At 40.1% G+C, this 14,195-nt stretch overlaps 1 protein-coding gene and 1 pseudogene across 1 annotated transcript in view; both read left to right on the top strand.

Annotated features, from left to right (window-relative positions):
* The first annotated feature begins 533 nt into the window (after positions 1-533).
* On the top strand, positions 534-3,510 carry LOC149823070 (cyclin-U1-1 pseudogene; annotated as a pseudogene).
* A 5,982-nt stretch (positions 3,511-9,492) lies between these two features.
* PEX22 (peroxin 22) overlaps positions 9,493-14,195 on the top strand; it is a 29,194-nt gene continuing 24,491 nt past the window's right edge. Inside the window, exon 1 of the mRNA XM_089980531.1 lies at positions 9,493-9,693. Within this exon, the coding sequence (XP_089836657.1) occupies positions 9,583-9,693 (111 nt within the window). The 5' untranslated portion in view covers positions 9,493-9,582. The remainder of the gene's footprint in view (positions 9,694-14,195) is intronic.

Below are 14,195 nucleotides of genomic sequence, written 5' to 3'. Positions count from 1 at the left end.
TAGCTTGTTCAAGCTATCCTCTTAAATTTTGCAGCCTGGATCAGTGTGTTTGTTTCCAGTTCGGATCCAACATGGTCAGGAATTTAATGTAGTTTTTTTTTTTTTTTATAATCCAACGGAAAACCTCCCATCACTGAACACATTGAAGTACAGAAATTCCTTCCCATCTCTTTCCTATGAAAAAAAGTGCAGAAATTCCAGCTATCAGAATCACACGTGATGGCTGCCCAAAGTTATCCTAACGCTCCAGATCAGCTCACCCTCATCAGAGACCCAATCTAACCCGTCCATTCTTTGTCCCACAACATCCCAATCCATCAGGCTTATTCATGCCTTTTTGCAGCTTTATACTCCCAAACGTGACTGCATCCCATTGGCTGTAAAAGGCAGTTGATAAGGATGACACATGTCATCATGGTAGAAGAGCAATCTGACGAATCACAACGTGCTGACTCGGCACTCGCCGGCAGTTAGGACACTCTGTTTAGCAGAGTGCTGGTCCGGGTATGTGTAGGGCTGAGTCCCGGTCAGACATGGCGTGGATGCAGCCGATGGGCTCGGTCGGCACCGATGATGACTATGAGGGAGGGGACCTGGGCCAGTCTGAGCCAGACGATGGTGAGTTGAATGCATTGGGGATGCCACAAATACTCATGGTGCTGTTGCTGGTGCTCGAGCGGCTGGTAGCCCGGAACGACCAGGTGGTCTCCAGCCTTCCTGTGAGCCTGGCGAGCTCGAGGATGTGTCTGTTCCATGGGGTGAGGGCACCTAGCATCAGCATTCCCAAGTACCTGGAGAGGATATATAAGTACACCAACTGCAGCCCCTCCTGCTTTGTGGTTGGGTATGTTTACATGGGTAGACTGGTGCACAGGCACCCGGGCTCGCCGGTGGTCTCCCTCAACGTGCACCGCCTGCTTGTGACCAGCGTTATGGTGGCAGCTAAGGTGCTTGACGACGTGTAAGTGGTTCCTACTTTTCTTCATGGAGTGAAGTGGTGTCTCCTCTTGCTTTATTTATTGCTGGTTTTGCGTTTTCTTTTTATCTTTTTGGTAGTTGGTGTGTGTTTTAATCACGTTTATTTGTGTTGGTTTGCTTTTTTTCATGTTTTCTATTGTGGGGTCTTGAGTGGTAGAGGTTCTTGCTTGAGTCGTGAAAATTGAGAAGGTAGGTTCGAGATTTGGGGGGGTAAGGTACCATATGGCGAAGTTTGTATTTTTGTGCAAGTTTTGGCCTTGTGCTCTTTTTTTATAGCAGAAACTTGGTGTTTCAAAAAATGGCGCTCCCCAAGTTTCTTGTTAGCCTTTTTTCTCCCCTTACATTTTTATCCTGACAAGTGTTAAACGAGTCCGAATCGTGATGACACAAGTTTTATGCATTAAGCACCTCATTGCCCTCCATCAGGCCTTGGGCCCCACAACTGACAGGCCTGTTCCCAAGATGGAGGGTGATCAGGTGCTTAATGTACAAATATTTGTGCAATCATATTTTACCTGATCTTTTCACGTGTTAAACAGGGTATCTGCCGTCCATGCAACTTTTTTCTTTTGACGTGATTTAACTCATCAAAATACGATGAAAATCATCTTGCCAAGTAAAATTGAATGCCATTTAGTTTCTGAATTGAGCTTTTTTCATTACCTTGTAAGACCCATAGAATGTTGATATAATCATTTCTTTTGGTATCCCAACCTACTAGAAGTTCTTGACTGAGCAACATGTCCTGTTTGGAACCAACTAGGAACCCTCAATTTCTTAGCAGCAGTATTGAATTCCAAAATATATGACCTTTGAGGAAAAATCTATTTTAAAAAGGGTTTTTGGTTTAAACCAAGTGCTTGCTTATACGTTATCTACTGAAAACCCTTAGAGGAGAAATCAATTCTAAGAACAAGCTCGATTTTAGTTGAAACCAAGTGTTTGCTTATATGTTTAATCAAAAAACACTTCTGCGAGAAAATTTGAAATATGAAGGACATTGTGAGTCGTCTCTGAAAATCCAGTATTTGAAGGATCTTTAGGATTTCCTACTATTCCTAGTATCTGGAACTGAAAAAGTATAAGAAATTTTGATTCATCTGCCTCCAAGAGTAGGCTTCAAGGCCAAAGCAAATGCAATGCTCTAAGATTCGTCCTCTGGGAGTGTATTGTTCATAGAATCTAAAGCAGTGGGGGGTGACAATTGCGGACAATGTACTGTCCTTTTTTCTATATACTTGGCATTTTATTATGGTGATGTTTTTCTTGTTGTGGGATCTCATCTTGTGGGACTCCTGCCGTTTAGTCGCTACAGCCTGTCCTGATGCCTAAAATTGAGCAAATGGATGGCTTGTAAGTTACCGTTACTACATGGAGAAACTGCACTCGGGATTTGACACTTGGCCGCACTGGTCTGCTGTATCTAAAATTGCCATCCCAATGGCATAAAACTCCGTGGGCGCATCATTCGACCAGCGGGGTGCCTTTTGCTGAACCTTGCCAATGGGGGTGGTCACACATGGACTGAAACTCAGGGTAAGGGAAGGCCTCCCTATCCACGAGCTCAAGACTATGTGGGTGGCCTGTTAAGATCCTGGTGGTTTAAGTGTTTTGATTTTTCATACTTTAATCAGCTTACGGCCTTTTGATGTGAAAATAGTTCAGAGAACAATGCACGCTATTTATGTGGTTCGGTGCAATAGCACCTACGTTAGGTCCTCACACACTTGAACACTCTACGTGTGTAGGTAAATATATATTGTTACATTTGAATACGTGGATCCTTATCCACGTTGTACAACAATGGGAGTCGATTTTTGTAGCTTAAAGATGGTGCATTATCTCCAGATATTTCAGCTTGAATCATAACAGACAAATCCTTGTTTTGTGCTGGGATGAGTCTTGCTGACTTATCTTGAGACTGCTTCTTATCTAAACTCACATTAGATGCTGGTTTATCCTCATACAACTCCACCTTTGACGTCCCATTTGATCTTCCTTTGGATGCTGCCTTAGCCTTAGTTAAGGCCATATTCTTTTCCTGAATTGGATGCTGATCCTGTTTTCATGTTTATGCCATACTCCTTAACAGGCATTACTGTAACAGATGTATTGGTTAGACACCTAACACGACCCTTCGAGATCTGCTTGTAAGGTAGTTCACTGTTGATAAATTATACTTGTGCATATTACTATACTTAATTAGCATATTATGCTACTTTGTTTATATGTTAATCAGATTGTCAATAAGCCATCCTTATACCTATGGATGTGGTTTTGGGATTTACAGGCACTATAATAATGCATTTTCTGCCAGAGTTGGGGGGTGTGAGCAATGAAGAACTTAACCGGCTAGAGCTTGAACTGCTTTTTCTTCTGGACTTCAGTGTAATGGTGACCTCTCGTGTGTTCGATAGCTATTGCCTGCATCTGGAAAAGGAAATGATGTGGTACTCAGCTGAGAGGAAAATAGAAAAGTTGTCACCATTGCTTCTGGACAGTGAAAAACAGGCCTTGACTGAAGAGACATGACCCTGTCAACTGTACAAAGATTATGTTAATAGACAATCTGCTCTAGCTCTTCTACTTAATAGAGAAGCTTGGCCATCTAATCTTCTTTAACTGCTCTTAGATTTGGAAAAAATGAGAACTATGCATAGAAATTGACACTCTTCAAACCAACCCCCCACAAAATACAAAATGCACTACCTGTACAAGAAAACACATTGTCATGATATTTATTCTCTCTCTCTCTCTTTTTTTAATTTGTTGTTTCAAACAAGTGTTGCAATGTGACATAATAATCATTGCTTTCGCTGAGCAAATTGCAAAGGCATGCGCAGTGGGAAACAGGAGTTATACTGGTAAGGGTACCGCTTAATATTTTCAGCATTTTTTCCCAACTGAAAGCTTATTTCAAAATTTTGATCTTTTAGATTAGGGATGTAAACGGTTTGGATTTGGATCGGATGTGGCCAATACCATATGTGACTAATTGGATGTAGGCTTAACGGATTCAAATTCAGACTAGGGTGGTGAAAAGCTCATATTCCGCTTTTTTACATGTAAACAGATTCAGATATCCCTCAAATTCAGATATTTGTCAGATTTGGTGGCAAAAAATCAAAACCATATCCACATAGGATTATAATGGGACATGGTTTTTTGACTTACCAAATGCAACTAAATGGAATCAAATTCGGCCGGATATTGATTGACATCCCTTGTTTTAGACCAAGTTTTCTCTTTAATGATGTTCATAAGATGGTTGGGCATGATGAAAGCTAAAGTGGATACTTCTCAACCAGGATCTAGGATAAAGCAATCTTTACAAAATACTACAGATAATATTCTGCACACAGACTAGCAAAAACACGCACTATGTATCTGCCATGTAAATTATTGCATCTTTCAACGTCTCATATTATTGACCATTATTTTTCGCTTCCATGTTTCTGCCAAAAAAATTAAGTGGGTCCAATTTCTCATTCTTTCTGTTAGTCTTCTAGCCTTGAACACACACACCCAGTTGAGCAGCTTGTACAAGCTTTACATCAAATCACTCATAAATAATGGGTGATAATGCAGTAGTCATCCACCTTGACTGCAAAGGTATTCAGCTTATTGCAGAAGCAAGCAAGTGGTGTTCATCTCACCTTGGAGTCGTGTGGTTCAAATATCTTTACAAATGACGAAATTAAGATATTTTTCTTTGCAAGTAATCAAAATATTGATGTTCCAAAGAGTTTTTTTTTTGTAAGACAAGCTGGGGTTAGGCAGACCCCATCAGTTATTATTCAAAGTACCACTGCCGTTTTGAACCTACAACGTCCCACCACAGGGAGGCGTGCACTGACAGCTCTTACCAATCACGATGAGCCGCCACAGGGTATGTTCAAAAAGTTATTTGTAGTAAGTATTCACATTATATGCAGCACTGCTGCATGGTGGGCATGCAGCAACCTGCTTGACCACCACGGGGCCACCCATCTTAGCAGTTCCGGAGATGGGTGTGGTGTTCATCTCAAGAAATGTTGAGATGGATGATCGTCAACATCTCCCGACATGGTTTAGTAACCTTTTTTTTGGAAAGCTATTATTGTACCCAAGAACAATGCAATTAGGGGTCAATGGGGCGGTTTTACTCGGACCAAACTCCATAGGGTCCGGGTATGATGACAAATAAGAAGACTCGATTAAGACCCGGGTTCAGACCCGAAGGTCTGATTAATACATGGACCTGGGTATAGTTTGTGAAATTTTATACCAGACTCGGGCCCAACCCAAGTTTCAATTAAGATTTATGATTTTTTAATGTAAAAATGATAAAAAAAATATATTATTTTATAGGGTATGGTCGAGGTCCAGTTCATGTAGTTTTTATTGGGTTTGGGTATGAATTTTCTTGTACTAGACCTGATTGGACCAAATACCATACCCCTGAAATCTGATCCAAGTTTGATTCCACCTGGGCCCGAACCAAACCCGACTTGTTGACACCCCTAAATGAAATGCAATGTTAATGTCAGGAGGCATGCACATGGAGAGTTGAATGATCCATACCCATGAACCGGAGGCAAGTGTCCAAAAATCAGCTTTAAAGTTGGTGCTTCGAATGGGTCAGATCTTGAGGCAATTTGTCAGGCTGCATTTATTGCTTGCTTTAGTCTTGTCCTTTGCAACTTGTATCTGAAAAGAATCAACGGAAGGCTCATTGTCAAGATTCCCTTATACTTTTTTTAGTAGACATGATGTGTCTAGTCTGGGAGGATCACATTTTCAAAATCCACTGTAGACATGTACGTACTACCATAAATATCTTTCCAGTACAAAAATGCCCCTGAGGAAGCTTAAAAGGACTCCATGATGGTGTACCGTACCATCATAATGAGGGGGTGGATATTAAAAACAAAAATCATCAATAGGGATCTAAACCCGTTAGGCAGACCCTACTAGATGTACAATAACGGGGGCTCCACTTGTTGGGTAAGAAGCAGTTAGTGAACGCACCTTATGTTTGGGACGTTGCAAGTTCAAAACCCTATGATACGGTTGTATAACTGGTGGGGTTCTGCCTAACCCCAGGTTGCCTATCCAAATAAAAACAGATTCCCTTACTTCGTGCGAAGGGATCAAGAGCCAATTAAGGAGAACATTGCTATTATATTTCTCTAAGCTTTTTTGGATAATCATCCCTACCTTGTTTCATTTCTCAAAATGGTTCTTACATTTTAAAATGTTATGACAAATGCAATCTTCTGTCATGCCATGTCTCACTACCTTAAGGATGGTTTTGACGTGGTTGGCAAAAAGAGACTAATGATTTTGTAAAATGGTGCAAGGGGAGGATGGTTTTGAGTTTGCCTTATTATGAAAAAAAACTCAATTCCTCTACAATTTGTGAAAGTAGGGACAATTGTAGTTGCTCTAAGCAATAATTGAGATGTATCAGAAATGCTGATTAGATGCATCAAATTGGGAAATTATGTACAAGTTGCCCGATCTCTAAACTTAACCACACTAGTGTGGATTTTTGGGTCAAGAATGTGCCAAAACTGAGTTGATCCGGGTCAAATTTGAAACCACTCTACAATCTATAAAGCTTGATCTCAATGGATATGTTTCTTTGTCATGCAAATTACAAATAAATACAGAATTGTATTATTGCATGGAAATATGAGTCAGAATGACTAGAGGCCGGACATGATGGAATAAAAGTTTGCAAATCTAACCATATGCGATCCAGATCCGAGCCACCATGGTAATTGTGCAATTATAATGGAGTTCTAGAAATTATTATCAGATCTGTCCACGTTCAGATCTGGTTTTTACTCAAGTTGGAAGACGCTCAACTGAAGCCTAATCCAGCTTAACCGTCTCGGACTTGAATCTGGATTTTGGTTTGAGAAAAACCCACATCAAATCCGACTTGAATATGTAATCAGATCTTGGCAATCTGAGAAGATATATATTGGGCAAGTTGTGAGTACCCGAGCTGCCAATCAGGCCAAACAGATGGCATGGTCCAATTCACCTCTTACTTTTGTAAGAAAACTACATGACTAGGTATCCAGACTAAACCCGATCCATTGACAATATCTCTAAGTATGGGAGACAATGAAGCCCTCAACACACACACAGAGAGAGAGAGCCGAAACAAGATTTCAACGCAGCCACATAAAGGGTTAACAAAGTTGAACCCAAAGAGAACAAAAACAGAAAAACAAAAACAAAACAGAAACCAGCAAGAGCAAAACAAACTAAAAACAAGCCGGCTCATGTAGGAGCCGCAAAACCAATAAGGTATGGAGGGAGCGGAGCGACAATAGGAGAAGTCGTTAGATCGGAAAGATGAATACACAAAATTACGTAAATGTTCACTAGAATTTTTGCATAAGATGATTAATGTCGACCAGAGATTTTCAAAAAAAGGCATCTTTGCGTGCCATCTAAACAAATCATCAAGTGGTAAACAACCACGATCTCCAAATTAACCGCCACCGCTTGCTGCATCAAAGGCAGACCAAACCCAAGATGAGGTCTAGTGCAAAGGACTCCTCCATAACGATAACCTATGGGTGCCTCCAAGTCCTACAAAAGATCTCCACAAAGGTATGGCAAGAGCAGAAGAGGTGGAATGAAGATTCTTCAGTAGCATGACAAAGCACACATCAACTCGAAAGCTAGAATCCTCACCTCACTAAGGTATAGTGAGTTTGGACCTTATCATGCAAGATTAACCAAGCCAGGACTCAGAGAATGAGGTGCTCAAAACACAGATTCGGACAAACAGGCTGCCCCCGGGGGAAACAATGATATATAGACTTTGAGAAACCTCCCGGTAGTATCAATAGCCCAATGCACCCAGCTACCAATATCAGTGAGATCATCAAAATTATCGCAGAAGAAAGATAAAGCCGACAACCATAACCTACGCATATGAAAAAATGCTCCACACCACGAGCAAAGAAAAACCAAAAGGAGAGAGAGGCCCGTACTTAGATAGAAGAAAAGGGTCCCTCCCAAGAAAGGGTCCAAATCAAAGCAGGCAATCTGGTTTTCTTAAAAGTCTGATTGAGTGGTAATGAATGCACCAGGGCCCATCCGATGCCGTTCATCCATGGTAATGAGCGCATCAAACAACAGTGGTTTTTCAAGTCCTTAACACGTAATTGCTTCTCTTTACTTCCCACGAAGGCTCTACACTAGGGCTGTAAACAAGCCCAACAAACCAAACAAGCCCTGTTTGTGCTCGGTTTGTTTACAGCCAAGCTTGCTCGGACTCGGCTCATATAACTTGTACGAGCTCGAGGCAGATGAGCTGAACCTGAGCTGGCTCGTTAGTAAAAGAAGGCATCTGTTTTTTACATGAAACAACAGCGATAATGGAACCTGCAACCTGGTTGTTACATAAATACTTGTATAACTAGCTGATCTAATGCTTTTTGACATATAATATACATAAAACCTATTGTAAGCAATCCATACAAGTCTAGACGAGCCGAGCACTAAGAGTATTGCTCAGACTTGGCTCAATTATACCAATTGACAAGTTCGAACGAGCTTTCTGTTTACCAGCCCCGCTCTACATACTTGGTTAGATGGAATGGCTCCAAACATTCAAGGTAAAGAATATCGCGAGTTCGATATTCAAAATTCATGTCCCTTGAAAGAGGCAGCTACATGTATGAAAAAGGGAACAAAACCATAGCAGGTGCATAAGAAAAAATTACAAAATAGAACAAGTCCATACTCCATTCCAAGGGGGGCTCCATCTCTACTCATTAAAATTCTTATTGTACGATTTTCAAAAATATTTTTTAATCAAATCATAAATTGTTGCAGCGGATCCAAAAACTCAAGACACCAATAACAGAAACTATCCTTGGTGAGCAGGGCAACAGTTGTAGAATTTATATTGCAAACACCGAGAAGCCCCCCCCCACTGTCAGCGTAGCACCTCTCCGCACACGACCACAGCCTTGGTGCTATGTTACAGGGATTCTTTAACTTGCTCTCGTGTCGTGTCTCTGTATGTATTATTTTGAATAGAAAATTGCACAAAAATGGCATGTCTTGTGTCCTTTATCGGTGTCCTTGTGTCATAGCATTTGTGGTTTCTCCAGTCATCGAAAAACAAAATGGTTCACTCTTCCCATTAGCATTTTGCTTCAACAAATAAAATGCTAATGGAAAATAAAAGGCCAGAAAAGTTGGAGACCCAAGGGTTTCTAACTTAGTGGGATGGGGCCTAGACCGTTTGACAGGCAGTCTAGGTTCAAATCTCATTGGTATCACTCTTGGGTAAGCCGAAGTTTGGCGCCTCTATGAAGTTGAGGAGTAAGCCTTGGGAGTTTTACGCTGACATGGACAGAGACCTTATAGTAAGGCAGACTGAGCACGGCTAGGTCTCTTGGCCTGGGGCGGTTTCTTCGAGAGAAAAAAAACGAGAAAAGGACGTTTACGTTGAACGTAAGTCAAGTCGTCCACTCAACCTATCAACTGGGCAACGACTTGGAGAGAGAGAGAGAGAGTGTTCAGGGTTGTCATCTTCCTCTGAATTAAGGGCGTTGGATTCTCTGTGAGCCTTCCCAATTCCCCACCATGGCCGACTCTTCTTCTTCCAAGGAAGAGCTGGCCCAGCTGGTGAAGAGAGTTGGTGCGTATCTCACACTCAAGACGTCCAACCTCCTCCCCGTCTCTGCACATCTCCAGGTATTCGCAATCCCTTTGTTTTTATGATTTTTATTGTTCTTGATCACAAAGCTTTGGTTCTTAATTGCACCCATGATTGGCTTTGGCTTTGGCTTTGGCTTTGGGGAGTGGTCAATATCTGAGAATTGATTGGTTACAATCATTTGCTTAATTGCCACTATCCCAATTGATCTTTGCTTAATTGGGTTGATAAAGACGGTTCTTCAGCGGCTCGCCGCTGCCAATTCGCTGTGTTCTTCCTTGAATTTGCTGTTGTCATCTTGTAGGAATTCGATGTTGGTTTCTTCTACTTCTCCTGTGCAAAGATAATCATAACCACAGAGGGGTCAATTGTATCTAGCACGCCCCATCTGGGCATCAGTGAGTTTTGAGGACAGCTATGCTTCTTTCACTTCAAATTGGAGTCTGTAGTCTTGAATCATAGTTCTTTGTCGGTCATGCTTCTGCCCAAGAGTTTATTTTCTAAACCTAGTCGGTCGTTGGATTATTGCCCCAAAGAATCGACTTATCTTTTCTGAAGTTGAGGTTTTGGCACCATTGTGAAAATTTCTCATGTTTCAAACTGTTTGTCTTAATTGACTCCCTTATTGAAATTTGAAGTCCCTCATTCTGCATCTCAGTTTTCTCGAATTTGGAAGCCTTTTGACTTGAAGCTGTTTCTCAAGCCCATGAGCTCTACCAGCTAATGTCAAATTTCTTGCTACCACCCTACACTGCAGAAGGCCATCTTTATTGATTGTGATGGAACTAGTCTCAGAAGCTGGGATGGAAAGAATTTTATCTAGCTTCCTGAAAGTGTGGTTATCTTAATGTGTAATTGAGAGCTCTCTTGGGCATGTTTTCATGTTCTTTTGCATCTTAGAGCTATTGAAGTTGATCGTGTCACCATCCGATCCCATTAAAATATTGTTTAGGAAGGGATTCCTTTTCACTGATGAGGTGTACAATGCATAAGGGCAATTCTTTTGGAGTTATAGGTGTTCTTGACAAACTCTGGATTACTCCGGCAGTATTTATCTGAATATTGGTGTAGTAGAAACTGGAAATAATGAGTTCCAATCGTTAATTATACATTGACTCGGTGCCACCTTATAATGGAGAACGCCTGTGGGTACTGGATTCTGCATAGTGTCATGGTCATCTTATACTGAATATTGCGGGTGATTGGTATTTAGATTTTCATGTCTAATAAGACCCAGGACTATAAAGAGGCCTGCCAGACTGCTGGACCAAGGTAGGTCAGGTTCTGGATACAACCTTGAGGAACCATTGATGGTCATGGCTGCCAGCCTAGGCTCCCACTGGTGTTTTAATGTTGATCCAATAATCCTTATTGGAAATATATTTTTCCAAATTTTACACATAATAGGATGTGGACCAGGTCTAGTGTTGGGTTGAAACAGTGTCTTATATGAATCATGGCATGGTACTGTAATGAAAAGAGGCGGAAGCACCAATAGAGCAAAAAGTCACTCTTTAAGAGTGACTACTAGAGCCAAGAACACAAACACCAAATGTGCACACACAAAACTCTCAAATATAGAAAATGACTTAAAGTCATAAGTTGGATTTATTGAAGAAAGGAAGAGAAGGGTGTAAAAACCCATACATTCAAGAGGGGAACACCTCCTCTATTTATAGAGGAGGAGGGCACTAAGAAGGGACCACAAGGGGGCTCCCTTGTAGTCGTTGGGAGCCCCCAACGGTCAGAAATCTGACCGTTGGGGCCCCAACGACTACAAGAGTGGGACCCCTTGTGGTTCAAACAAAAAACAAAAAAGAAAAAAGAAAAAGGGAAAAAGAAAAAATAAAAAGTAAAAAAATAAAAAGTACATTTTGCAGTTTTACAAGAATACCCCTATCGGGTATTTCACTAAAAAGAATATGTATATATATATATATATATATACATATATGTATATATATACTTATATATATACGAATGTATATATATATATATATATATATATATATATATATATATATTAACACGCCCCCTCAAACTTTATGGGGAGAAGACCAAAAGTTTGCTAAGGAGGAACATAAATCGTGGAGTTGGGAGCGCTTTGGTGAAGAAGTCAGCTAGTTGATACTCTGAAGTAACATATGGTAATGAGATAGTCCCTCTGAGGTATTCGTCTCGAACATAATGGCAATCCATTTCGATATGCTTTGTCCGCTCATGAAAGGTGTGATTGCTGGCAATGTATATCGCACTTTTGTTATCACAACAGAGCTTGGTAGGAGTAGAAATGAGGACGCCCATGTCAGCAAGGAGACTTCTGAGCCATACGATTTCTATAGTTGTCATCGCCATAGCCCGATATTCAGCTTCAGTAGATGATAAGGAGACCTTCTGCTGCTTCTTGCATCTCCACGAGATGAGAGATTCACCTAAAAAAATACAAAGACCCGTAATTGAGATACGATCATTGGGATTTCCTCCCCAGTCAGCATCAGTAAAAGCAGTCAATTCAAGAGATGAGGAAGAGGATAAGAAGAGTCCTTTGGAGATGGTATTTTTGATATATCGCACAATTCTCATTACGGCCGCCATATGAACCGTGGTAGGTGCGTGCTGAAACTGACTCGCTGCATGAACCGCATGAGCTATGTCAGGACGGGTGATGGATAGATAGGTGAGGGATCCAATTAATTGACGGTAGGGAGTTGGATCTTCAAGAAGAACACCATCTTCAAGTCTTAGTTTCGCATTGATAACTTCGGGAGTCTCAACTTTCTTTTCATCAGATATTCCTGATTTGGTACAAATTTCAGCAGCTAACTTCATTTGAGATAAAATGTATCCTCGTTTGGAATAAGCCACTTCAATTCCTAAAAAATATCTCAAATAACCAAGGTCAGACATATCAAAAGTATCTTTTAGCATAGACTTAACATCATTTACTCTATTTTTGTCATTCCCAGTGATGATCATATCATCAACATACAGCAGAAGCATAATAATGGAGTCACCTATCCTTTTAACAAAAAGAGCAGTGTCAGTATAGCAAGAAGAAAAAACTAAATTGATTAATACATTACTAAACCTGTCATACCAAGCTTTAGGAGCTTGCTTAAGTCCATATAAAGCTTTTTTTAATTTTAAAATTTTTCCATTTAAATTCATACCTGGAGGTGGTTCCATATAAACTTCTTCATTTAAATTGTCATTCAAGAAGGCATTTTTAACATCAAGTTGAAAGATAGGCCATTTTTTAACAGAAGCTATAGCAATAAGGGCTCAAACACTAGTCATTCGAACAACTGGGGCAAAAGTTTCATCATAGTCTACCCCATACTCTTGGGCATATCCTTTGGCTACCAACCTAGCCTTATATCTTTCTAATGAACCATCACTCTTAGTTTTTACTTTAAACACCCATCTACATCCAATGGGTTTCTTGCCATTGGGAGGATCAATGATTTCCCAAGTTTGCGCCCTTTTAAGGGCATTAAGTTCAAGTTCCATAGCTTCATTCCAATGAGCATATTGTTTAGCATCATTGTAATGAGATGGTTCGTGAAAGGAGTGAAGAGCAAGAAGACATGCTCGATAATTAGGAGAAAAAGAGTCATAAGAAACAAATCTATTTGGTATCTTGGGAATGTGATTTGATCTTCTTTGAGAGGTTTCTTCTATCGACTCACTTTGAGAAAATCTTTCAAGAGCACACGGAGGATTTCTTTCATTCCTTCTAGAGTAGACTTGTATTTGTCTAGAAGCATTTTCTTCTAAGTTTTGATCATTATTTGGATGTTCAACAAGATCTTCATTAAGAGATTCACTAAGATCAACATGATCATCTATGATGTTTTCTTGAGGTAACAAGTCAAATAAAAAGGAATAGTCAATATTTTCATTTGGTTGATGCGAAAAACCATTTTCTTCTTCGAGGAATGTGACATCTTTTGAGATATAAAGTTTATTCTTAAGAATGTCAAAACATCGATATCCTTTTTGTTTTTCGCCATATCCCAAGAAAATACATTCAATAGCCCTAGGATATAGTTTATCATTTTTGCGAGTTAAAACAAAGCATTTACATCCAAAAATTCTTAATCTTTTATAGTCGGGAGACATATTGTAAAGTTTTTCAAATGGAGAAAGCTTTTTTAAAGAGGATGAAGGGATTCTATTGATGAGATATGTTGAGGTTAGAACCGCTTCGGCCCAAAAGGATTTTGGGATATTTTTTGAAATCAATAATGTTCTTGTAGTTTCTATTATGTGCCTATGCTTTCTTTCCGCAAGACCATTTTGTTGCGGAGTGTTGGGACAAGAACGTTGATGACAAATTTCATTTTCTTTTAAGTAACTTTGAAAATCATTAGACATATATTCACCTCCCGAATCGGACCTAAGAATAGATAGATTTTCCAAAAATTGATTTTTAACCATTGCATGAAATTCTTTAAAGAAGGAGAAGACTTCGGATTTGCGACTTAGGAAGTATATCCACGTAAATCTAGTGAAGTCATCAATAAAGACCACATAATAC

This window comes from Nuphar pumila, chromosome 11, assembly GCF_984573655.1.
Source record: "Nuphar pumila chromosome 11, dmNupPumi1.hap1.1, whole genome shotgun sequence".
NCBI lineage: Eukaryota > Viridiplantae > Streptophyta > Magnoliopsida > Nymphaeales > Nymphaeaceae > Nuphar > Nuphar pumila.
The sequence above is the reverse complement of the archived record's forward strand: the minus strand, read 5'-3'. Positions and strand labels throughout refer to the sequence as shown.